This window comes from Typopeltis vanoorti, chromosome 24 (genome assembly GCF_054136105.1).
Source record: "Typopeltis vanoorti isolate ZY-2024b chromosome 24, IOZ_Tvanoo_1.0, whole genome shotgun sequence".
NCBI classification, from domain to species: domain Eukaryota; kingdom Metazoa; phylum Arthropoda; class Arachnida; order Uropygi; family Thelyphonidae; genus Typopeltis; species Typopeltis vanoorti.
In genome coordinates, this window is record NC_143572.1 from 72,693,421 (window position 1) to 72,719,881 (window position 26,461).

General features: G+C 37.5%; 2 protein-coding genes across 3 annotated transcripts in view; one reads left to right on the plus strand and one right to left on the minus strand.

The window, feature by feature from the left end:
• LOC150093406 (uncharacterized) overlaps positions 1–12,765 on the minus strand; it is a 53,612-nt gene extending 40,847 nt beyond the window's left edge. Inside the window, exon 1 of the mRNA XM_090413609.1 lies at positions 12,735–12,765. Coding sequence (XP_090269735.1) covers positions 12,735–12,765 — 31 coding nt within the window. The remainder of the gene's footprint in view (positions 1–12,734) is intronic.
• krz (beta-arrestin protein kurtz) overlaps positions 1–26,461 on the plus strand; it is a 371,699-nt gene that overhangs the window by 82,382 nt on the left and 262,856 nt on the right. The gene's annotated exons all lie outside the window — the stretch shown is intronic.

The window sequence follows — 26,461 nt, forward strand, 5'->3', positions numbered from 1 at the left end:
GTAGGCCGGTTCTCCTTGAATTCTGATGACTTGAATTTTGAAAAGTAGAAAGGGGTCCGTCCCCTGGCGCCTACAGCGCCCAATCCCCCGAGTTCCGGACTGGTAGGCCAGTTCTCCTTAAATTCTGATGACTCGAATTTTGAAGACTGGAAAGGGGGATTCCTTCCCCCCCCCCAGGCGCATACGCCACCCCCCACCCGAGTTCCGAACTGGTAGGTCGGTTCTCCTTGAATTCTGATGACTCGGATTTTGAAGACGCGACACTCAGGGTAGCCCTGAGTTTCAAATAACTTGTTTGAATAAGTTAAAATCAACAGCAGCACAAAATATAAGCAGACTCAAAATATTCCGTCGAACACAATCCCAAATTAGAACTTTCTTTTTCTCCTAGTCAAGCATAAATTGTTCTCAGGCTAATAGTTTGCTAGATTTCTACAGAAAACTTAATTTAACAAATTCCCTTTGAACTGCTTCATTTATATTAGTGGTTGTTAATAATATTTTATTATTATTCATGAATGGTTTCAAGTGTATGTAGGATTCAAGACTGTGGGAATATAGCTTCTCCTTAGCGCAGTTAAGAACGACGGGAACATGCCTTGCTCAGTCGGAAAAGATCTGTTTAATTCTCGTCATTATGCGAGCAACGCATATGGACTTTTTCACAGGTGAATTAATCGGTTTCCTACGGTGATAGCAGGAGTTTGACCTGCCGCAGAACAGATAAATCTAGGACGGACTCCGTGCATACGTCTTGTAAAATATCTTGTACGGAAAAACTCTTCAGAAGTTTATTTTATTTTTTAGTATAATTATAATTTTTCTTCATCCAGCATTATTAGCTGTAGATAACAGTTCTTGCTGGTCGTATACTACTAGTTATCCCTGCTTTCTATCTTTTTTTTTTTTTTTTTCATTTAATACTCATATCCACAGTATTCATATCATGAATAATAAATATTGTTAAGCCATTTTTAGGCTACATCTAATTTCATATATGCTTGCAACACATGCTAATGCTTTTTTTTTATTGGCAACAAAAACGGAAAATTTTAAAGCTTGGTTTTTTTATATGTTGGATCAAGGAAATTTCACTATGAAGCAAATGGCACGTCGCAGCGCTGCACGTACGTGTTCCTCTCTTCAGTACCCGCACGTATGACAGTCGAACAGAAGACAAGAGTCGATGTGTTTGTTTCCCGAAACAGAGTGTGTAGAGAAGATTTCGGGTTTTATTTGGAACTTGTTGATTCCTCTCAAGGAACACGCACATCGCCTTCATAGCATTTTTTTCTCCAGAAAATGGAAGCGCACTGAGGTGTAGTGCAGTTGTGGCTGTTTCGATTTACTGCCGAAGCAGCTCAGGCTATGAATTCAGCCAAGATACAATACAATACAATGCAATGCAGTACACCTCTTGAATTTGGAATATTTCGATGTTCAGTTCAACGAGTGCTAAAATTTGATTTTCATTTATAAATGTTTGCTGTAGATTTTAAGTTAAAGAAACTTTCTAAGCATGATAAATGAAGAGAACGTCGATACATAGGCAGAACTGACTACAAGCAATGTGCACAACACCCAGTTTTAAGACGAACGTATTTTCATTTGAACCGGGGGGGGGGAGCAACAGAGTTTGGGTTTGGACCAATCGAACATCCTTACACCAGTTTGTAAAGTAGAAAAGTAGCTACGGAGGGAAAATGTCAACGTGAATAGTCATGTCATAATTTAATTCAACCCGTTTTCTTCTACGAAACTGTCAAATCCAATCGATACTTTCATATGCTGGCTTCACACACCGCAGCTCTGCTATCTGCATATCCGGCTCTTTATGCAAGACGTCGCACTGCACGGCCAATGTCGTGTGGAGTTTTCTTTGTATACTACGTTCGTCCCTTTCCTAATCTGTAGATCGTCATGGTGCGGACTTTTTAAGATACCCCGGTCGTTTATCTATCTGTCTATGTTCACTGGGCATCTACAAGATGCCTTATGATCACTCCGATGCTCGGCGATGTGCCACACGAGGCCTCACCATGTAGTCTTGTTGTTTGCTTTTCTGGCGGCCTCAACTCTCTGAAGATCAGTGACTCCACACACACACACACACCATCCATCCATCCATCTCATTGATGGTTTACCCCTTCCTCTTTTTCGAGGAACTTGACCTTCTATTACTGTTCTGAGAGGTCTCCCTTCCATCCTTTCAATGTGTCCAAAATATTTTAACTTTCTTCTGTCAATATCCTTAAAGTTCTACTGATCTTTTCCAATACCCATTCATTTATACGCCTTTTAATATATGATATCCTCAACAGCCTTCTGTAACACCACATCTCAAAAGCAGATATCCGTTTCTTATCTGACTTCTTTAGGTTCCGCGTTTCACATCCATAAGTCGCTGTTGGAAAAACAACTGCATCCAAAATCCTCAACTTTGTTCCCATGGAGATAGATCCATCCTTCCAGATTTTAGGCAGGTCTCTGTTGTTTCAGCCATTCCTAACCTTCTTCTGACGTCTTCTGAACAGCAATTCTAAACATAATGGATCCCAGGTGCTCAAACTTGCTGACTTCCTCAATTCTTTCTCCATTAAGGTACACTTGTTTCTCAAGAGCTTCTCTGTTTGTATTTCCTTTGAGAACCGTAATCTTTGTCTTGCTAGGATTGAGTTGAAGTCCTCTGATATTACTGATCTTGTTAACTTTTGTCAAGAATTAGTCCTAGTTCTTCCATGTCATTACAAAGGAGTACTGTATCATCAGCATACCTCAGATTACTGATGAATCTACCTCCTATCCTAATTCCTGTCCTGAGCTCATCCAGTGCCTCACGCATGATGTCCTCCGCATATATATACTAAACAAGTGAGGAGAAAGTAAACATCCTTGCCTAACTCCTTTTCCAACTTGAAACCAGTTAGTCAATCCAACACCTGCTCTTACCATGGCTCCTTGCTCCCCTACACAAGTTGGCTGTCAACCTGATAGTGTGTTGAGGAAAACCCATTCTTTCATTACTTCCCACAATTTCACATGCTCAACACAGTCAAAAGCTTTAGAGTAGTCTAAGAAACACATTACCAGAGGGAGTCTGAATTCTTTATATTTTTTTATGATCTGTCTAAGGCAAAGCCCTTACTTTTTCCTGAAACTTGCTTGTTCCTCGGGCATCTCTGTCTCAACTTTGGCCTCAATCCTATTTAGCATGAATCTCAATTAAAATTTTGCTTGCACTGGAAAACAGACTTCTTCTAGTCTCTAGGCCATTATCCTGTCTCCCATATCCATGGAATCAATCCATGAAATACTCTTATCCCTCCATCCCCTGTGGCCTGAATTAACTCTGCTGGGATTCCATCTGCACCTGGGGTCTTTTTGCTATTTAGCTGCTTAACTGCTCTTTTAACTTCATGCCTAAGTGGAGGAGGTTCCAAATCAAAATTTTCCTGGTGAGAGGGCTCCTCATTTTCTTTACCCACTCTGCTGTACAGTTCCTCAAAGTATTCTTTCCATCTGTTTTTGATTTCCAACTCTTCTGTTAGTAATGCTCCATTCCTGTCCTTGATGACATTCAATTTAGGCTTAAACTTGTGCTTTAGTCACGAACTAAATAAAACATCCTTTTATAATTGTGCCACCTCATCTGGAACTCTATTTTTTCACATTTATTAGAATGTTACCGAAAAAACCGTCTAATCTCATAGAACTGAGATCTATGATTGTTAGTTGCATAGCAAATGGACGACCACACATGAGTCCCATGGTTGTTACAAACATTAGTGTACACCTTCAGAAAGTTGTTATACAAAATGGGATGGGGGGGGCATGTTGAATATGAATCCATAGAAATATTTTATATTTTCTTAATTTTTTTGTGGAATATTTGAGTATGACAAAGTTGTGCGCTGTCCTTCTTTTAATATTACAGATCCAAAAGTTAGTTACGTTAAATATCAGCATTAGTATAGCAAAGATGTACCTATGCTAATGTTAGTATTTACCATAGCAAAGAGAAGTTAGCGTTCTAAAATTGAAAGCAAGTTTTTAAAACTTGCTAAAGCTATCTTGAGGTTCATAATCGAATTAACTTAAGCTGACCGCCTTCGAAAGAAAAGATGGGGAGAAACGGAGAAGGCTTTGATCATCCAAGATGCTTTGGACTGCTTCAAAAACTGATGAAGCTATTTTGCATTTTTTATGCAAATTTGTTTTACTATGGCACTTTTGCAGTCTGCGATTTCTCTTAGTTGTGTGGAGAACCATCGGATCTCCTTGGATTAAATAACACTTACTCTAGCATGAAGCTATTATCTGAAATATTTAAAACTGACGAGACCTCTCATATCTCTTTTTAATAGTTTTCTAATTGGATTTTATATCTGCATAGCCTGACTGAAGCAGGAGTTATGCGGATTGGGAGTTAACAGCTCCCTATCCATTCCTACGAGAGATCAAGTAGCCCGAAAGATCTTGGGGCGAGTGATAGGACAAATGCTTTTGTCTATCTTTTTACGAGGTGGTGAAGATCAGTAACATCGACAGGCTGTAAGAACTGATTAAGTTATTTTGAACTTGAAATACAAAGTTATTTTATCTTTAAAGATGATATTTATATAGACGACTTTGTAATACGAAATATATATTGCTAGTAGCCGGCCTGGTTGGCCAAGTAAATTAGCCTATCCGCTCTCCAGCCAAGAGGCTGCGGGTTCGAATCCCGTCAGAGGCATGGATGTTTGATTGTCATACTAGCTCTTTGTGGAAAGGGCATCTGCTACCCTTTCCCCCCACCTCCCCTAAATTGAGGTACGGGAGTGATCATACGGCGTCCAGATGTCACATGTAAATAACTAACTACTGCCAGTGAGCTATTAATTCCGCTTTTTCGTCATCAAGTATCTTTAAGTGAATGCCACCTACGCATGGCTTTCAACTTAGTACCGTGTGGGTAGACTAAGGGTTAGATGATCGGGAAATTCTCCTCTAGACCAAACATAGAACTTTTTACGGCACTTCGGGCCTCTGGTAAGCAGGATGGTGACCCGATACGAGTTCAAATTCACCTAAAGTTTGAAGTAGGGGGGGGGGGAAACAGAATTATGATCTTCCAAAAGAAACCGTTACATAGGTACGGTTTCTTTTGGAAGATAGATTACAACATTAGAAACAGAGCGATTGAAAGATAGAAACACGACATGTATGTAATTGCATACTTTAAGATAATACAAAAAAATACCGGAAATAAACACAAACATTATTATTAGCCATTATTAAAAAATTTGAAAGATGAAGTAAACATTTATATTAAACAGTTTACCTGAATTAATGGAATTTATTTGCTCTATTTACCTTTGAAAGATAAAAGATCCAACAATTAAAAATGCTATGTTTAATGCATAATTAATAGCCAGATTTTAATTCTTGGACGTTTTTTAACACTAGATGTATTTCCTCAACAAAAAACGAAACATTTCCCAACAGTCGCTCTTTCTATAAATTGAAAAGATTGAAATGATTGATAAATTCAATCACGTGTATCATTAGGCATGTTACGTACAGTCTCTACATTGTTGCGTAAATATGTGATTTGCTAGAATAAGAGAGGTCTTGAATATTGCAGACATTAATTAATGATTTCCAAATGGCATGAATGACCAGTCCTTGGTTTCTATTTAATGTGCCTTTCGATCGAATGAGTTTGGAAGACTCCTTGAATAATCTGTCGAATAATTCTCTACTAAGTAAGGCATGGAGAGGATGCTTGCCAATTATCGTGTGAGGATTCTTTGAGGGTGTGCGCTGCGAATCTACTTTTTTCTCCCCTTTTTTTTTAAGGGAAAGCACTCACAGGAAATTCGCCGTTATTGGAATTAAATTTTCACAACTGTAAGATAGCTTCACCCTTATGCATTATATTATAGTAGGTGTTGGAATGAGGCCGTACCTGTTCGCCAATGGTATTTACTCACTTTCAGTCTATGCGTTGAGTCGGTTTGGTAGTGCACTGGTGCTGTGCGCGGCAGAAATTAAGTATGGAGAAAATTATTAATGCCTTTAAATGATTGCAAATCTGGTTGCTAGAAAGCATTGATTCCAAACCTGTGTGCACAGGATAGAGGCGTAGTTAGTGCATTAATTTTGAAGTTGTCTGCGGATGATTAGGGACTAGTTGCTCCAGTTTCACGAGTCTTAAGGAGAGTGACGGAATTATAGATGGTATTTGGATTCATACTGGAATAATTTAAAATGTAAGGGTAGTGTTAGCTGCTGTCTCAGGAGGAATTCTAACATAAAATTCACGATTGCAGCTTTAACTTGGACCCAAATCTTGGAAACGTGAAACGCCGATAGAACTTATGTTGAGGTCATCACAATCTGAGTGCACGCGACTTCGATAAAGTCCAGTTGGTGTGCAGCTACCAAAAAAGCACATCAAACTAGACAGACCTATATAGGATTGAACCAGCTAAGTAAGAGACTAAGTGTAGGTCCAGCACTCTGCGGGTTCGAACTCCTGTTGGCATAGACGTTTGGAGTCTTTATGTAACAGATAATTCAAATCGCCCGGTATGTCTACCACAAGGCTTATTGATGTTCCAAATATCTAACCCTTAGCCCACCCTCGACACTAAATGTATGATAGGCTTTACAACTTTTAACGAATGGGATTCACATAAAGAAAAAATCTAATACCAGCATTTTGCTTATTGGAAGCTTGCGACCAAGAGCTCATAGACGTTGCTCTATAGCTCTTCAGAGTTACGCCACAGATCATGATGAGATGTCTGACGTATTTCTGCTTTATTCTGCTAGCCAGCTACCAGATAGTAAACAGTGATAAAAGGTTTAGGAAGCTTTCGAGTCAGGTCAGCTAGAGAATAATTTTGCTGCTACTGTCTTGCTCGGCATTCCTGTAGGAAGTATGGGTAGTGATTTTGTGTGGGGGAGTAGATGACCTTCAGAAGCCACGATCTGTAAAGCAGGTGAAATTCTCTATGTACGAGATATATACTCGTACAGCTTACAAATAATTTATTACTGTATATTCCATGTTTCTCTCAATTTCAAATTACCTTAAACATGAGAAGTCAAGAAAAATAATTACACGTGAAAAAAATTTGCACACATTCACAGACTTTCCAGACCCATTTCACAAACAGTTCTTAATTTCAACATCAGTTATGAGTATCTCCATTTTCAGTCGGCGACTCATAAATTTTCCTAATAGAAACTCAACTTTCAGCTTCTTTATTCATTGCTTGTCTCTCATTTTTTTTCCCCAGTTACACACTGTCGACTCTTAATTTCGCAAATGTGGCATATGCTCATTCTGATATCCTATACCAAGTTTCCAACGTAGAATTTAGTCATTTTGATTTTCTATGGCTGAAATATTTTTCTTCTTTCTATCCAATTTATTTGTCTCTATCGCTGTCCTAATGCCATCACCCATTGTGCTGAACTTCTGATATTCTTTCTTTAAAATTTTAATTTTTTTATAGTCCATCTTTGTTATCAACAAAGTCATATTCTTGGAAGATTTTAGCATTCAATTGTAACCGACTTTCCTGCTGTTTTGATTTGAGGATGATTTGAGATGTATCCTGTTCAAAAGATATTAGTTCAAATCCTATCTTGCACGCAAGGAACCTTTTATGAATGCTTTACTGAAAGCGAGATGATTGGTCTCGTGGTGGCAGATTTTATCATTATTATTATTCTCGCATAAACTTAAGTTTTTCATCTGCCAAACATGTTAACTGACCGGAGAACGCACTCAGTTAAGACATTTCCAACCAGACCAGTCATATACTCACACCAACTTAGCCAACCGGATAATCGTAACTTTTCTCCAAACACTCTAGATCTCTTTCTGACTAGTCGTCCTGGAATTACGAACGGTGAAAGAGAAACGTCGAAATATGACCAGCCATGATAAACGAAGAGTTACATAAACTTAATTTTTTGGGTGGGCAAAGTGACTTATACAGAGAGCCTCGTAGTTCTGTTGATATGGACTAGCCCTTTGGGTGAAAAGACCCGGGTTCGAATCCTGTCTGTGACGAGAAGAATCTTTATCAGGTGTTTTCAATCAAATAGTGAGTCTCATACTGAGATGGTGGTTTTCCGTCTCTCAAAACCAGCAAATCGGTCTCCCGAACACATCTACAGACATAGGATGCTAACTGTGAGATGGAAGAGCCTCGCCATCTTATCTTTGTGCTGCACATTATGGATTTCCGGTAGAGATCCATAATAGTAAACCTCTTGAATCAGGATAGCACTTGACATGACAGGATTTATACAGGAAAAAAAAAAAAAAAATATATATATATATATATATATAATATAATTTTTCTGTATAAAGTGATTGCCAATCTTGACATAAACATTCAGTAAGGATCCCCATATTAAATTTCATTCCAATCCATCATGCGGTTTGTGAGGATGACAGACGCTGCGAGTTGATCAACCATCGCTTGTGAAACGCTTTAAAATTAAAAATATGTAGAACTGCTTTATTAAACTGATGTGTGTTTAACATCATTAATAAAAGGCAGCTATATTTTTACCACTTATTTGAGAAATGAGTTTTACAGTTAGTGCTTCCGTTTCTCACCTAGAAAATACGTTCTTATTCCTACGAGAAGAGCGAAGAGGAATTTTTCTATATTTAATACATTTAGCGGGAGAAAAAATACTACTTTTCACAGTAAATGTCTCACTTTTATGAATTCATTTAAAAAAAAAAGTTTCAGATTACCAAGCATTCAAATAAACTAATGAATGTCAGTTTGATTTTGGTGTATCTTCTGCCGAATGAGCTTCTTTTTTTTTTTTTTTTGTAAAGTATAACTTCCAATTCTTTCTAAGAGGAAGCGAAATTCTCTAGAACGTAAAACGATTATCGCTGAGTAGCTGACTTCTTTATGCAGTTTTCCTAAATTAGACAGTAGCTGGGTCGTGTATAGTTTGGAAGGTTACCGAGAAAGATTCAAAATTTTATTAATGCCACTCCCCGTAATAATTTAAATGTCAAGAAGACATTTTGGAGATAAAACAGGAAAAAAAAATTCCATAAAATGACAGTGTGCAGTAGATTTTTAAACATGACGTTTCTCGTGATCGATGGAAGAGCAGATGAGATCGATATTAAGGAACCGAGGACAGCGGGACGTGGGGAGGGTTGAAGGAGATGAAGAAAACGGAAGTGCACTTAGTGTCGTAGCTCCTTTGTGGATATAACAACCGAAGAAAGAGGCACTGTTGTCAGCATTTGTCCAGAAACGCAAAGGTTACATCGAAGATCCCTAACTCTTTACGAGTTTGTTTGGAAAGTTTGAATTAGTTTGATCAGTTAAGTTTTTGTTTGATTGAACACTGAAGTTTCGGACAAATAAACTCCAGGTCTATTTCAGGCAGATGAATTCGGATAAAAGGAGAAAGACTACTTAAGATGGGCTTCCACAGTCTGCTTGAATTGGAAAGTGCAGGATTTCGTTTTACTTGTACATTAATAAAGATGCATGCCTTCCATTTGCCTGATGTCTTATTTCATACCTAGAACAGCTTCAAAAGCGTTTATGTTTGTAGGGCATTATGGGAAAAAGCAGGTGGAGTAGGGAAAAGGTTATAAAATAGAATTAGTGGCATGCACCACAGGCGCTTTTGGTCTAACTTAATATTGTGTGTATAAAGTTTAGTTTTTATATTTTCGATCTTGTAGCATTTAAAACCTAAATTTTATACATCGAAAAATATTGCAAGTACTAAGCTGAACAAGAATAATAGAAATATTTAAAAAAAATACATAAATGAACGGATAATCAGAAAGAGCGATAGAACCTTGAAATGTTTGGTCTTAAATTTTTGAATGAAAGAAGAGAAAGAATCTCATAACAAAGAAGTTTCCATCTGGACTTTCCTAAACTTCTTTAAAATTTGATACAAATATCGAGAAAAAAAAATTGACCTGGTATTTTGAAAAAAAAAATATTACAGTAAATAATTTTTTCTCATTAATTTTAAACTTCACATAGATTGTCTGTAATCATGCAATAATATTAAAATGAAATGCGTGCTGAATAGGCTGGCGCGTTGCGTCCTATTTAGGGGGAGAGGCTTACCTGACATACGTTTGACCTCGAAATGCTGCTGCCTTGACCCAAATGTCACATATACAATATTCAGCCTCTGATGGATCCGAACTCCAAGTTTATTTTCTCCTAATGTGAACGTCTGATAAAAATATAATAATAATAAAGATATTTTGATTTAGCTTTCACTTCAATGCCACCCTTTAATCCACAAGTAAATGGGAAACAAATATATTCTGTTTGCTGCTAAGATGTTTGTATAATGTGCCATTCACGTTATTTTACTCATGCCAACCTAGATTGTCGGAAAACATGGGCTGCCATTGGAAGCATTTAGGTGTGATAACAGCGTCGTGATTTATCATCACAGCTCCTTTACCATCTCCTTTAGTCATTGGCATTTGTTTCTCTAAATGGAAGGTTGTGTTTCGGATGTCACCCTCTTATTGTTCATTTTACTATTTCCTAATTTCCAAAGTTTATCACACAATTTTCTGTTTTGACACACTCCAGCTCCAGCAGTTTTGAAACTGCTGGAGCGTGTTCACAAAGGTTTAAACTCAATCCATTGGTTTTCTTGAAAGGTTAATTTCCATTTTACTTTGATAAGGCTTTAACTTGCGGAAGGGAACGTGATCGGAGCATTATTTTTTATCTTATAGTTATTAAGTCCGTACTTTCTTTTTCTCTCATTCTGAGATATACGGAGAGAGATAAAATGCACCCAAGCTCGCTTTCCCTAATTACTATCATTACATACTCTGCTTCGTCCCGTGGAGAATCCGAGTAAGTTACGAAACACTCGAGTTCAGTGTGCTATCGCGATGTTAGACAAGGAACGAAATGTTCTAGATGTAGGGTGTCTCAAACCCCACGCTATTAAATGAAGATTAAAAACGTCTAACTATAAATATAATGAATGTATATACAAGTTTACAAAAGCAAATACTATTTTCAGAAGATTGAATACTATATGGTGGAAATCATCCAGATGTAATAAAAATCAACCTAAGGATCTTTGTTATATGGATAACATGGAAACTGTCACAAGAACAGGAAGCCAAATAGTTTTCAAACAAAGCGTTTGCGTAAAATATTTAAAATATTTTGGTCACAATGTCTAACAAATAACGAGTTATAAAACGATGAAACAAAATTCACTGCTAGAGAAATAAAGACGAGTGGATTTGGCCATGCACTGAGAATTGACAGAAGAGATTCGAAGATTATCTTTGACATGGATACTGGAAGGAAATAATAAATTAATAGAAATCACATCTGAGAAATGGTTATGCATTTGCTACCAAATAGCTTGATGTGTTTGCCTTATAAGTATAGTGCATAGCATTAAAAGGACGCTGATATAGTCAATCTACAACGGATTGTATCACTATGCAACCATAAGTTGCGAACAATATTTACTCTGTGTTTTTGTATATTTTATGAAATTACTGACTTTTCTGATAAATAAAGATCAACATGTAGCTGTAAATCAATCCCTGTGGTTCCTATAATGAAACGTTTTGAGCAATATTATGGAAAATCACTAGCCAGATGTATTTTGTTCCTATTCAAAGCACATATTGGCGTCCTATTCGCAAACTGTTTGCCTGGGGACATACTTGATTGAATGTTGGATCTGAGATGTGGCTAAATAAGTTATCTGGGTTATTTGGAGCATTCGCTAAATCTAATTCCTCCAGTGCTTAGATGTAGAGTGGAAGAGAGAAATGAGTACGATGTAACCAGGAATCAAATACAAACGAATTCTAATCGATAGACGACATTTCTGTGCAAATACTGGCGACATGTAGTTTGATGTTTGTTAGTGAAAGTTATACAATTTCATTTCTTTGTATTAGCCGGCGCTTGGACACCTAACCAAATTACTGACCTTATTACTGCCGACGTTATATTAGTTGATTCGTAACTTAAATGGAACTGGAACGTTTGCATCCGATGTTACTACAGAATGGAGAAGAAAGAGCAACCATGCTCTAGAAAATATTCATGCATTATACAATAGAATTTGTTTGAGAAAAGGAGGAGGAAATGATTACACTTACGCATCTCCAAAATTATGTTATACATTAACAAGGATTCGAATTCATTCTGTGAATAGTTTCATTTCTTTCTGATTGAAGTTCTTCATAAACAATAGAGCTGAAATTGGAAGTGCAACAAAGTAGTGAGTGCACTATAAAACTCGCCTGCCTCATTACCTTGTTTTTTGGGTGGGGTGGGGGAGGTGGATGGTGATTTAAATGCTATTAACAGAAATCATGTGAACAGAATCTTCAATTTAGAGCGTTCCAATTACGGTAGAAATCAAGTTTATAAAACTCTATCAGTCGTTTTCAATAAGCAAATTAATGCACGTATTTTAATATCATATATCACTCACGGAAGAGACTTAAGCCAAGTACTTAACATCCGATTCTTGTCCGTTCCGGAAGAGTTAAGTTCCCTAATTAGGGCTTTAGGCAGTTGATGCAACCAGCCCACTACTCCTTTGCTGCATCCCTTAAGGGCGAATATTCTATATCTGTAGATGTGTGTTCACAGGACCGATTTGCATCTTTTCAGGAATGAAAAAAAACCCATCATTTCGCACGAGACCGGCTAACTTACCTTTGATTGAAAAGCCCTGATAACGCGTCATATTCGAATACAGATCTTTCCATCCAAAGGGCCCAGTCAAAACCAACCTAGCTACGGATACTAATTTCAGCGTCTTGAAATTAAGATTTCAAGACGCTGAAGCCATACTTCACCATTGGATTCCATATTTTGAGATTATGCAGTTTTTTCCATTTGCATAACGAATTTATAATTTCAAAATTATTTTTATTTTTCAACATAATCTCCTTTAAGACTAATACATTTATTTATTCCAGTGCCATTACCCGTCCCTGTAGTAGTTCTCAGTAAGATCTACAAAATACCCCTCTACAGCTGTAATCACCTCTTGAATGGAAGAGGTACAAGTCAGAGGGAGTCAAATCTGGGGAATAGGGTGGATGTTTCAACAATTCACAGTGCAGGTCCCTTCATTTTTCCATTGCCAAAACACCTTTGTGGGCAGGTGCATTGTCTTGATGAAAGATGATTTTTTTTCTTCCGAAAACCGGGTCTTTTCTCACGAATTTTTTCATGTAGTCTGGTTAAAAGATCGGAATAATATTCCCCTGGTTATTGTTTTACCTTTTTCAAGATAATCAATAAACAAAATGCCTTTACCATCCCAAAACACCGATGCCATGTTCTTGTCTTCTTTGGCGTTGAACAACCGACTTCTGTCCACTGTTTTGGCTGCTGTTTGGATTCTGGTGGGTAATGGTGAATCCAACTTTCATCCATAGTAATAAATCGACGCACAAAATCAGTTTTATTCTTGTTAAAACGCTCCAAACACTGTTCAGAGATTTTCATGCGAGTTCGTTTTTGATCTGTGCGGCACCCATCTTGATTAAAGCTTTTTCATTTGTAATTCTTCCTGCAAAATATATCTTACACGTTCTTTTGAAATGCATATAGTCTCAGTAATTTCACGCACTCTGACTCGCCGGTCATCCAATACCATATCGTCCATTGATCATTGATTTCTGGTGGTGTTACACTCTTTGGACGTCCTTTACGTGCATCATCTTCAAAGCTGATACAGCCACGTTTAAACTCTGTAGCTCATTTCTTAATTGTCAAAAACGAAGGAGAAGAGTGCTCATAAACTTGAACTTCGAATGAATTTTTTTTTTTGGCGTTAAATCTTCTTTTACGAAGAATTTTATAACCGCACGATACTCAATTTTATCCATTTCAAGGGAATACAGACCACACTGTCTTCCAACATTTGTATATATAAAAAAAAAAAATACTTGATAGAATGACTTGCAATTTCACCTCGATGCTTATGACAGATGTACCAACTTAAAAGAAAAAAATTCACTTTCGGATAACGAGATCTGTTACTTTTCTCCATGAAATGTATGAATAAAATTGGAACCATATGCAACATTAAAACTAGTGTGCTTTGGTAAGCCGGGTTTAATATAAAGTTCTTAAAAAAAAAAACTTTCCGTCTGCTATATTCAAAAGATGGATGCAAAGCCATGCTAAAGCGTTTTTATGACTAATTAGATTATAACACTGCCTGCAAAGCATCAAGTTTTGTCTCGCGTTGCATTTCCCATCACAGTTTCCACATTAGGGGAGTGTTCTCTGTCACTGGAGATTCTGTTTAATCGGTCGGCCTTTTTTATATTTTATTTTTGTATTTATTTCGTGACCTATATCTAGAGTATCTCTCTAATGACAAATTCTTTTTAAAAATGTTACGCTAAAGTTGGTTTTCGCCTTTGCAGAGAACAGTGCCTTTCTTTGCAAAAGTTTCGAAATTCTTGTTTTATAATTTTAGTCCTAAGATTTCTTTGAGTTCACTATGCTTGATTTGTGAATAGCTGAGTTACACAACGCTCCTCGAGCCTGTTTTTTGTCTTTTCCCTAGGTTTGGGGATTTTTGTATTATAAATCGAGCGAGGCGTGTTTTGGTTTATTTTTGAGAAATTTACAGCATTCTGAAGACTGATTTTAGCAGTTGTGCTATATGTAATCTCACACTAGAATGGTTCGACTCCTCTTTCATGTTTAATTTATTTCTCAATAGATATTTACTAGTTTGACCTATTCCGCATATTGACATGATCTACTCAATAGGGTTACTACCGAGGAGTGATTATACTGCTGTTAAATTCTAATTTAAGCTAACCACTTGTAGAGTTGCCCTGTTCACTAGGAAGTGCGCACACCAAGTCATTTGCTGGTCCGTTTCCAATCACGTATTTGAGTAACTGGTGTGTGGCGGGGGGGTGGGGGCGTGTAATATACTCTCTAGGCATGTATGACTTTTGTAATTTTGGGCTTCAACCAAGTAAGTGACGAAATTGTTTGTATGGATTCAATATGATGAATTGTGTCTTTCTTCTGTATTTTTTTTTTTTTTTTTTTTAATCAGACATAAGCGGGTTGGCTGTTCTGAAATCACTCGAGTGTTTTTGTGTGTGGATTAATATTCAATAAGTTGTTTATTTATTTATTTATTTAACCCAGTAGCGATTGCGAAGCTTCAGCATATTTCATCACCAGGGAAATATTTATTTTACCGGCAGGAAGGAAGAAAATGAGAAAGAGTAGGAAATGATTATTTATGTATTTTTGTTCAAGCATTTGCTGAAAATTACATAACCAGTGAGTCGTTCATTTTTTAAAAAAATATTTCTGCATGTTAATTTCATTTTTAAAATGAAAAACTTTATTTTCTCCTTTACAAAGGACATTCCGATCTTTCTTGCTTCACTTCAGTGTGTCAACAAAGGTTGCAGCTTGTTGAATGCCGTGACTCTTTGTAAAATTGACAACGTTTGTTAAATGTTGGCTGTAGGGTGGATTCAAATACGATTTTTCTTCCACTAATTAATAGTGTTTCTCATTAAAAAAAAAAGAAAAACACCAAGGAATCAGGGGATTAGCTGTAGTTTTAGAAACGGCTATTTTACTAACATTAATTATTACCAACTAGTGGTATTGCTGCTGCTTGCTGTTAAATATTGCTCAAATGGCGATTCTTAATATTTAAAACAGTGATGCCGGCACATCTCTGCTTCTTCGATACTTAAACTCACTTTAAAAATGAGATTTTTTTTTTTTTTTTGGACATAGCACTTAGACGAAGTAGGTAAAAACAGTTGGAATAACTGGTTTGAGAAATTGGTTGATGTTCTAAATACTCGTATCTTTTGTATTGTATTTTCATTTGTACTTACCCATTCAGTGTTAACAAAATTTGTTTTTTTTTTTTTTTTTACTTTCTTCTTCTCCTTATGCACTTTTTTTTCGTCTGACGAATTCCCTCTGTTTTTTTTAAATTTTTTAAAATATATATATATATATATATATATATACTCTATAATATAAAATAAGTTTTTTTTGTAACGTTTTTGTGTCACGTTTTTTGTCAAGTTATTTGAAATGTTTTGAAACTCAGGGCTACCCTGAGTGTCGAGTCATCAGAATTAAAGGAGAACAGCCTACCAGTCCGGAATTCGGGGGGGGGGGGGGAGCCGTAGGCGATAGGGGGAGGAGCCCCTCTAGTATATATGATAAATCCGGTTATTATTAATAATTACCGGTTAAAGTGAATAATTAGAATTAATCACTTTAACCGGTTAAAGTGAATAATTCCTAGAGGAGTCTGGTAAATGTAATAAAAACATGTTTATAGGTTTTCATTTTTAATAGAAATTATAACAGATTAGGTTAGGTGAGTTTATAATGAAAAAAGTAAGGAAAGTACTTCTTTTGCACTCAATGAAATCAGAAATCAATATAAACTAACCTAACCTGGATGTCGCATGTCGAACCAGAGTGTAGTCGTAGTTTGTCATGGGCAGATTAATGGGGATGAAAGATAAACGTTGTTGTGGGCCGAGCTTAATGATTGCGGGCAGATAAATGGAGATAACAAATTAAAAGTTGTTGTGGGCAGATGAATGAGGATAATAGATAAATCAGAGAGGAACTGATCAGTGTTTTTCTCCATTGATGAGGAAAGAGGTACAGCAACGATTTATTATTATACCCCTTCATCTGCCCACAACAACTTTTATTTGTTATCCCCATTTATCTGCCCGCAATCATTAAACTCGGCCCACAACAACATTTATCTTTCATCCCCATTAATCTGCCCATGACAAACTACGACTACACTCTGGTTCGACATGCGACATCCAGGTTAAGTTAGGTTAGTTTATAATGATTTCTGATTTCATTGAGTGCAAAAGAAGTACTTTCCTTACTTTTTTCTTTATAAACTAACCTAACCTAAGCTGTTATAATTTCTATTGAGAATGAAAACCCATACATAAAACCTATAAACATGTTTTTATTACATTTACCAGACTCCTAGAAATTATTCACTTTAACCGGTAATTATTAATAATATCCGGATTTATCACTTTAACCGTAATGTATATATATATATACATACATACATACATACACAATTTCACCCACAAAAGGTTGTAAACCTATACCGTCGAGCATAGAGACAGGACCGGCCTTCTCTATAAAGGAGCCCAGGTGCAAGAAACCTTTTGGGCCCTAAAATATTTTTCAAAGGTAAAAATTAAAGGATTCGAAATAAACGTATTGTAAAACCTCTTACCTGCAAATGATTTTGGCACAGGAAAAAAAAAAAAATACATTCGAAATATAATACGTTTCCGCAAATGTGTACCGACTGTGCCCACTCGATCGTGGGGCCTGGGTGCCTTGCACCCCCGAGATGGCCGTCCCTGCATAGAGGCAGCCTGCCTCACGGCACGGCTTAATAAGGGCACTCGTTCAGCCATATTGTGGTAGGCGTCGTCGTTTCCGTAGCAAGCGCGGAAAGAATTTTTCTCAAGCTTTAACTGATTAAAAATTATTTGCGAACAGCAGTGACTCAAAGAGATTAGTTGGTCTATCAACTGTATCGATAGAGGCCGTCATAGCTTCTAATTTAAATTTAGAAGAGCTTATAAACAGTTTTATTGTGCGATATCCCCGTACAGCAAACATTTAATTAATATTATTATGTAATCGTTTTGCATTAAATGTTTCTCTTGTAATAAAAACAAAATAGCATTTGGAGATTTTCTTATATTTTTGTCCTATAATCCATCAGGGGCGATAATTAATTGTTTGCCTCAACGTGCGATCTAATCTGGCGAAGGCCCTGCGTATAGATAATACTTTGGAGAGTGTAAGCTTTTGATAATCCAAAAACTTTTCTCTCGAAACTAAACATGCTTTTAGGCTACTTCAGTAAGCAGGGTCTTGCACCTTTGTGATGATATTTATCCTCAAACTAAAACTCCTAGGAGCTACTGCTTCCGAATCAGTGAAAGTTTATCTGTGGAATTGAAGGCTGTCGAACTGTAGTGAAAGATCAGTTTCCAGGAACTGTTATTGTAAACATCAACCTAACGAATGACTACGACTATCGGAATTGACATCCTTCTACCTGTTAGCTCCAATAGCATTTGCAGACGGTCAAGGTAGGGAGCTACCATGTCACGGTCAGGAACATTTTTCCTAGTAAAAGATACCAGGAAAAATAGCTGCTAAAACACTGTCTTATTTATAGGGAATACATACATGTGTTTTGTACACATCTCATAATATGCATGTCTGCATGTGGAAAGAATATGCCGTCTAATCTTTTACGTAAGGCACAAACTTCAATTCTTCATTTGCACACGGTCATGGTCAGGAACATATTTCCTAGTAAAAGATAACAGGAAAAATAGCCTTTGAAATACTGTTGTCTCATTTATAGGGAATACATCGTACATATATTTTGTGTACATCTCATAATATTCATATGCCTGCATGTGTGAAAGAATATGGCGTATAATCTTTTACTAGCATAAACTTCAGTGCTTTGGTTTCCTTGCATCCAAACTGTCAAGTTTCATTTTTGCTCGGAATACTTTTTCTACACATGTGATGTGTAGAAACCTTAGAATCGTATCCTTCTGTTCGGTAAAGAGCAGTTTACTGCTCTTTACCGAACAGAAGATTTTTCCGATATTCTCATGTATGGTCTATTTCTTCCTCTGAATCAATATTTTACCCAAAGGCTAGATGTGTTAAAAAAAAAAAAAACACTACACTGCACCCAATTCTCTCTCTTCCCCTCCCCTTTGCTTCCATTCATTCTAGTTATCAAATTTTCGTTTCGAATAATCTTCACCTTCTTTTTAAAGGTGTTTTTATATACAGCAATCATTTTAAAATTAAATATCCAAAGGTTTCCTCAAGGGCTCACTTTAGTGAATACGGGCGTGGCAAACTCGAGGTACCTGATGCTGGACCATGCCTTACTTCATGTAATATACATCTGTTATATTATCCGTAGACTGGTCCCTCCTCTTACTCCCTTGCTTTCTTCTTCTTACTCCTCTTCTTACTCCTTCCCCCGAATGCTATTAGAGTATTCGAGGGGAATCTTTCCTATTTTGCTGTGTCATTTCGTCTTGTGCTAACAGGACATTATCAAACACTGTAACATGATCAGGCCATCAAAAAATGTTCATACCGCATCGTCCGTCGCGCGGGTTACCAAGGGACGCGTTCGGGTTTTAAGCAGAGGGACCCGTTCGAAAAATATGTTAGTCTCCCTTAGACACCACTCCTCAGCACTCTGCTAGGGGAAACTCCATCAATGGGCCCGCTACCCGTTTGGGGAGGTGTTTAGGGGCAGCGCAAAGAAATGGTTCTGCAAAAGGACGGAAATGGCAACGACAACGGCACCAGACTATGGCTGTAGGCAACTGGAACATCTTCTCACTGACAGGGAAGGAGTTGGAACTGGTCGAGGAAGCCAAGCGCTACCGGCTAGACTTAGTCGGGCTTTCTTCGACCAAGAGGAGTGGCTCTGGAACTCTCGACCTGGATAAGGGGTGGAAGCTCTACTACTCTGGTGTGAGCCCGACAATGTCTGCTCAGGCGGTGTGAGGATACTAACAAGCCCCTAGCTGTCAGACTGTGTTGCTGAGTGGATCCCATTGTGGGGACGGGTATGTGTGTTAAGGCTTCAGATGAGAAACCATGATTTGGCTGTGGTGCAAGCCTATGCACCTAATCTGGAGTCAGAATACTCTGCCTTCTTAGAGGAAGTGGATGCTGCTTTTGACAAGGTGGCAGACATGGAATCAGTCCTGCTAATGGGTGACTTCTATGCACATGTTGGAACAGATGACCAGACACGGAGGGGTGTGGTTGGGAGGAACGGCGTCCCTGACCTTAACGCGAATGGGTTGAAATTATTGGACTTCTGCTGTACTAACAGCTTGTCCATAATGAATACCTTCCAGCACCGAGAAGTCCATATCTGGTACAGGGATACACTAGAACAAAGGTCTCTGATTGACTTCTTTATAGTCTCAGCAGACCTATTTTCCTCAGTGTTGGACGTTCGTGTGAGAAGAGGGGCAGAGCTGTCAACTGACCACCACCTTGTTATCTGCACTCTACGGCTTCAAAAAGCAGATGCTACCATCAACGCTGGTAGGCCTAAGCAGCTATACCGCGTGAAATGGGAGACATTGGAAAATGAGGCTGTGTGGAAGAATTTTGCAGATGACATTTCCTCCAGGTTCAAAGAGATTCCCAAGCATACTGCAGATGTTGAGGAGAGTGGAAGCTGTTCAGAACAGCTGTCACTGCACTCTCATGCTGTGGCAGAAAGCGGCTCGTCGTGGCAACGGGCAGTGAGAAAAGGACACCTTGGTGGAACCAAGAAGTCCAAAAAACTGTCTGGGCAAAAAAGGAGTCCTACCTAACATGTCTTGGAGTCAGGTCCTGAGATGCGTCTGCGGTATGCTGAGGCTCAAAAAGCTGCTACTGAGGCAGTAAAGACAGCAAAGCAGAAGGCTTGGAAATCCTTTGGAGAAAGTTTAGACTCATCCTATGCAAATGCAAACAAAGTATTCTGGCAGTCCATCCACCGCCTTCGAGGAGGAAATCGTGCACAGCAAGGGCAATTAAGGCCTCTGATTGTGCACTTTTAACAACTGAGAAGGATATCCTCCACAGATGGAGGGGATACTTTGAGAGCCTTCTTAACCCGGGTGGCCCAGCAGTTGTGGACATCCAAGAGGTGCTTTGTTGTTTTAAGGATACTTGCGACATAAGACTGAATGATATAATCACGTAATCACAAGAAAGATATTTATTTAACCAAATATTTCGGTCTGGAAATAGCAGACCATCGTCGGTGGTATTACAAGAACAGTTTAAAAAATATACAAGCTAGAATACTAACAATAGACCGTTGAAATTAGAATTTTTTTTTTTTTTTTTTTTTTTTTTTTTTAATAGCAAATTCAATCATGTTTCTACTTCAAAATATTTCGTTTCATACTTAGTGATATAACATCACGCGGCATGTTCTAATTTCAACGATCTATTGTTAGTATTCTAGCTTGTATATTTTTTAAACTGTTCTTGTAATACCACCGACGATGGTCTGCTATTTCCAGACCGAAATATTTGGTTAAATAAATATCTTTCTTGTGATTACGTGATTATATCATTCATCCAAGAGGTGCAGATCGGGGCAATGACTAGTCTCACAGCAGAAGAGGTCCATTTAGCAATAAAATCGCTAAAATCGGGCAAGGCTGCTGGCGATGATGAAATTCGGCTGAAATGCTAAAAACCTTAAATCGAGACGGTGTTCTCTGGCTGACTCGCGTGTTTCAGGCTGCTTGGATATCTGGGAGAGCACCAAAGCAGTGGCAGACAGGCATAATAATACCAGTCTTTAAGAAGGGAGATCAGAAGGATTGCAGTAACTATCGTGGCATCTCTCTGCTCAGCCTGCCTGGGAAAGTGTATGCTAAGTGCTTGGAAAGACGGTGCAGGAGCATAATTGAGTCAAAGAACCAGGAAGAACAATGTGGCTTTCGTCCTGGTAGAAGCACAACTGACCAAATCTTCACTTTAAGGCAAGTCTTTGAGAAATCTTGGGAATATGCCAAGAATGTGTACACATGTTTTGTGGACTTGGAGAAGGTATATGACCGGGTTCCTCAGGATAAGCTTTGGCAAGTAGTACAGGAATATGGAGTGGATGGCCAACTATTAGCTGCCATCAAGTCCCTGTATGAATGCTCAGAGTTTTGTGTCAGGTAAACAGCACAAAGTCTGAACCTTTAACAGTCTCTGTTGGCCTCCGCCATGGGTGTGTTCTATCACTCCTTTTCATAATATTTATGGACTGGATTGATAGTCACAGTCGAGGCAGTGAGTGTGTCAGAATTGGAAGATGTAGCATTGCACGTCTACTTTTTGCAGATGACCTAGTTCTGCTTAGCTGTTCCACAGATGACCTCCAGCGAATCCCAGGATAGGTTTGTAGCTGTTTGTGCAGACTCCGGAATGAAGATCAGTGTGGCAAAAACTGAAACATTTGTGATCTCAAGACAACCATCCCAGTGCACTCTACATATAAGTGGAATCCCAATTAGGCAGGTGGAGAAGTTTAAATACCTTGGGTCCATATTTACGAATGATGGGAAATGGGACGTAGAGCTAGACGCTCGAATTGGCTTATCAAACTCAATATTGCGGGAGCTTGGCCGTTCGGTTGTATTGAAGCGGGAGTTAAGGCAGAAGGCAAAGCTGGCTGTCTTCAATACAGTCTATGTCCCCATCCTCACCTATGGTCATGAGAGTTGGGTAATGACCGAAAGAATGCGGACACGAATCCAAGCGGCTGAAAGGAGGTTCCTTCGTGGGGTTGCAGGGCTGACAAGACTCGACAGAGTCAGTAGCTCTGCAATTCGGGAAACCCTCAATACTCAACTGCTGCCTCTCCGTGTTGAGAGATCACACTTACGTTGGTACGGGCACCTGGTCAGAATGCCACAAGAGAGGCTCCCTCAGCAGGTCCTCTTTGCGAAGCCAGAGGGTGGGAGGCCAAGGACTCCCTGGATAGATTATATCCAAAACCTTGGGTGAACATTTTTGGGAATCCCACCAGAACACGTGAGCTTGGTGGCAGAGGATCGTGACCATTGGAAGTTCCTCTTGCAGTGTTGCCCCCACAACCCAATTAGGAAAGGTGGGCCTTGTTGATGTATGTATATCCTAAGGTTTATTCAAGTTTAAAACCAGATATGTTTGATTTATTACGAAGTTGTACTAGGAAACATGGAAATTTTATCTTTCGTGCTACTAGTTAAATAAAATGACATTTCTCATATAAAAGTAATTAAAATAACTGAGCTCCCAATCCCTTACCAACTCTCAAAAAGGCGAATGCATCAGTTGTATTTCTTACTGTTCTTGAATTTTGCTGTGCATATCGCGATCTCTGACCGTTTCTAGTTTAATCTGTTAAATAATATTGGACTGTTAAGAACATTATTATTATAAATGCTTTATCTGGAACAGACTTCCGACTTTACATCATTCTTTCTCAGGTTGTCATTATTTATATTCTTCAATTCCTTTCTCTGCAACCTTTTATTTGCCCTTTCTATTAAGAAGAGAATGCAGAAGGAAGAAAACTATGATATAAAATATGGAAACTATTCCTGCTCGCAGTCTTTACCACGGGTAGATCTTTCTTTTGCATACAGGCAAAAGACATCTATCTTTGCGTTTTCGCTAAACAAACTCCTCCTCACAAGTAGATTGTTGTTTGGAAGCCCAAGATTCACTAGCAAAGATTTTGTGATAATTTTTATATTGCTTTAAGATTAATATAGCTTAACGGGACAGGATATTCACAAACTCAGTCAAGCCTAGGTCCGTATCAATCGAAAGTCCTTTACAGTATTGTCTAATTTATTTGTAGTGTTAACATTGCTCTTACTACCGGAGACTTTCAACCTTTTTAACAGTTTAATGCGGCTTCTGTTATCTAATTCATTTAATTAATGAATTAGACACGTGCGACTTTACTGAATAGATAAAAACCTCCACTTCACTATTTATTTAAATATATAATATTCTGTTACATTTTTTTTCTGACAAATAATTATAATTTAATTGCTTCTCCCAAAAGTTTATATACAATTTCAAAAACAAAATTAAGGCTCAGATCTATACAAATCCTTTCCGAAATTTGGAAAAGATTTTTTATTCGTTGCATGTATTTATACGAGTATATTGTAGGCAGCCGCTGGAATCCATAGCTCCAGACCTCTACCGTTCTTCCCTCCTGCGACTTCTTTCCAAAGTGACGTCATCAGGAATTATTTGTATTTGGCTAAAATAACCTCATTTACCAAGCTTACATGAACCGTTTTCTGCAGTCCATTGTTGGAAAATTTTCATCAAATCGTAAATATTCAACTTGCGTTTTCCCTTCAAAATTTTGAGAAAACATAGCTAGAAAGGACTGAAAGTTAACAAGTAGTGTTCCAGACAAAATAGCTCTTCCCACGATACCATTTGGAGACAATGTGTTACCATTTTTAATTTTCACTTAGAGAAGATAATTTCTTTTTGATTTGAATACGAACACCTCCGAAAGTCAAGCTGAATTTACGTACCGAACGCAGCCCGACTTCGTGCCTCATAAATTAAATTTATTTAAAAGCATCATTAGGATAGTTTCTGCGTCCTGCTTCAAGACGTCGGTAACAATTTTAATTATTATGAGAACTGGAAATTAACAAAAGTGAACATGCGGAGACTGTATACACTAATCCATCACGATGTTTTACTTACTCCAAGCCACTGGCTTTTAACTAATCGTCTATTTCTGTTAACATAAATGGATTTTAAAACACTCGCACACGAGGAATATTTCAGATCAAGTTGATTAATGAATTGGCGAATCATTTCTAGCAGGTAAAATTTTAATGCAATAATATTTATGATAGCGCATGTAATTTATTAGGTAGTTCATAATCCTGGCATCGTTACCATGAGATGAGAGGTTTGTAACAGAAAGGTATTGTTAAAAGGTCGTGCTAATTATTGTGAATGGAAATAGCTGCTATAATTATTCCCCCGCGCCAAACACACCACGTTAAATGGATATGGACTAAGCGCCATAAGAACAAAGATTTTTAGTAGTGGTAGGTTTTTGAGTTATGCCATAGTAATATTTCTGAAATGTATACCTACTTAATATTGTCTCAAGTATATTTTTAGTCTTCTCTTATCCCTTAAATAAAATGTTTTCCATTTGAGTGATTTCCCTTTTTTTCATTAAAGGTGGTTCATCACTTAAAGTGGAAAATTATAGACCAGTGAGTCTCGTTATTGTTATACACAAAATTAACGGAAAAATTAATTAGAAATTGTATCCAGAATGTTCTTGACAGAAATCATTTGTTGTGCACGGCACTTCATGGTTTCTTTAAAGGGAAATAGGGTACGACAAGCCTGCTCACTTTTTTAATGAAAGCATAAGAGAAATAGTCCAAGGTAATAATGGCTATGATGTGGTTTATTTGAAATGTAGCGATCCATAGTGGTCATAAAAGAACCTACTGTTCATAAATACCTACTTGTTGCATTTCGATCACCTAGTGAAATGGGTACGAATCGATTGACTGTGATACGACAGGAAGTATGATAGTATTCAGAGAAACCTTCAAAGAACCAGGATGTTAAGAGTGGGATGGAGTATAACAGGGTTCGGTGTAAGGATGTAAATATTAAACGTTCTCTATACTGAGGATGTAAAGTTGGGTTGGAGTAGTCGGTTCTGATAGCCAAAGTTCTTTACCTGGAATCTTAAACATAGAAAAATGGACGTGGGAGTAAGGTTTAGATTTTAATGTGAACAATTTTACTGTAGGTATATTCGATTTGATATGAAGCTAATTTTAGATGGATGTAAGTTGAATGGACATGCTTTTGAAAACGTAATGAATACAAGGATTTGGGTATTTTGATTGATAGGAAATTTAAGTTTAGGAATCATACTGATAACTAATAAAGCTGAAGCAAAGTATAGGCTTCTATAAAATAAGCTTAATTTAGGAGTAAAGAAGTAATGATACTTGTATACAAGTTTTTAGTTAGTCCAGTATTAGATTATGGCTCGCAGCTTTACTCGCCAAGGTTTTTAATATTTTGAAGAAAATCGAGAATATTCTCAGAAGACTGACTAAGCGTAGAGGAATTGTATAATGAGGCATAGAGTGGTTATGAAAAAGTTCCATATTTGGTCTAGAGTAAGATTTCTTGTCTGTGTTATATATGTAGAAAGTTTTTTATCTTGGGTTTATTATACATTAAATATACCAAGAAATTATATACTTGGTTTTAATCCTTTTTTTTTTAATTTCTTGGATTTAACGTATAATTTAATTTATCTTTAACGTATAATAAACTCAAGATAAAAAAAAAAAACTTTCTACATCTTTTTCTCATCCAGAGATTTTTATTAATAAGGTTGAGCACCTCTTGGCTACTTGTATATGAGATATATATGACTTCTGCATTACTTCAACCTTGGTATCTCTCCCGGGTTGGGCTCCCACTGAAGAGACCTCAGTAAAGGTCGAAATCAGTCTGGGTAGTGGCCTTTCCTATTATGTATTGCATTATACATGCCTGAAAGGGAGTGTGCTTTGCATTATGGGATACATACTAAGGCAAGTGATATGAAGTCATTAAGACTCTATCTACAAGTAGCTCAGACGTGAATATATTTCACACGCAAAGCATGGTTTTTGCTTTCTTGGGAAAATGATCAAAACCAAGTATATAATTTCTTGCTATCTTTAACATATATATTACATATACACAATACAAAATATATAAATTAATAGTTGAAAAAATCCCTA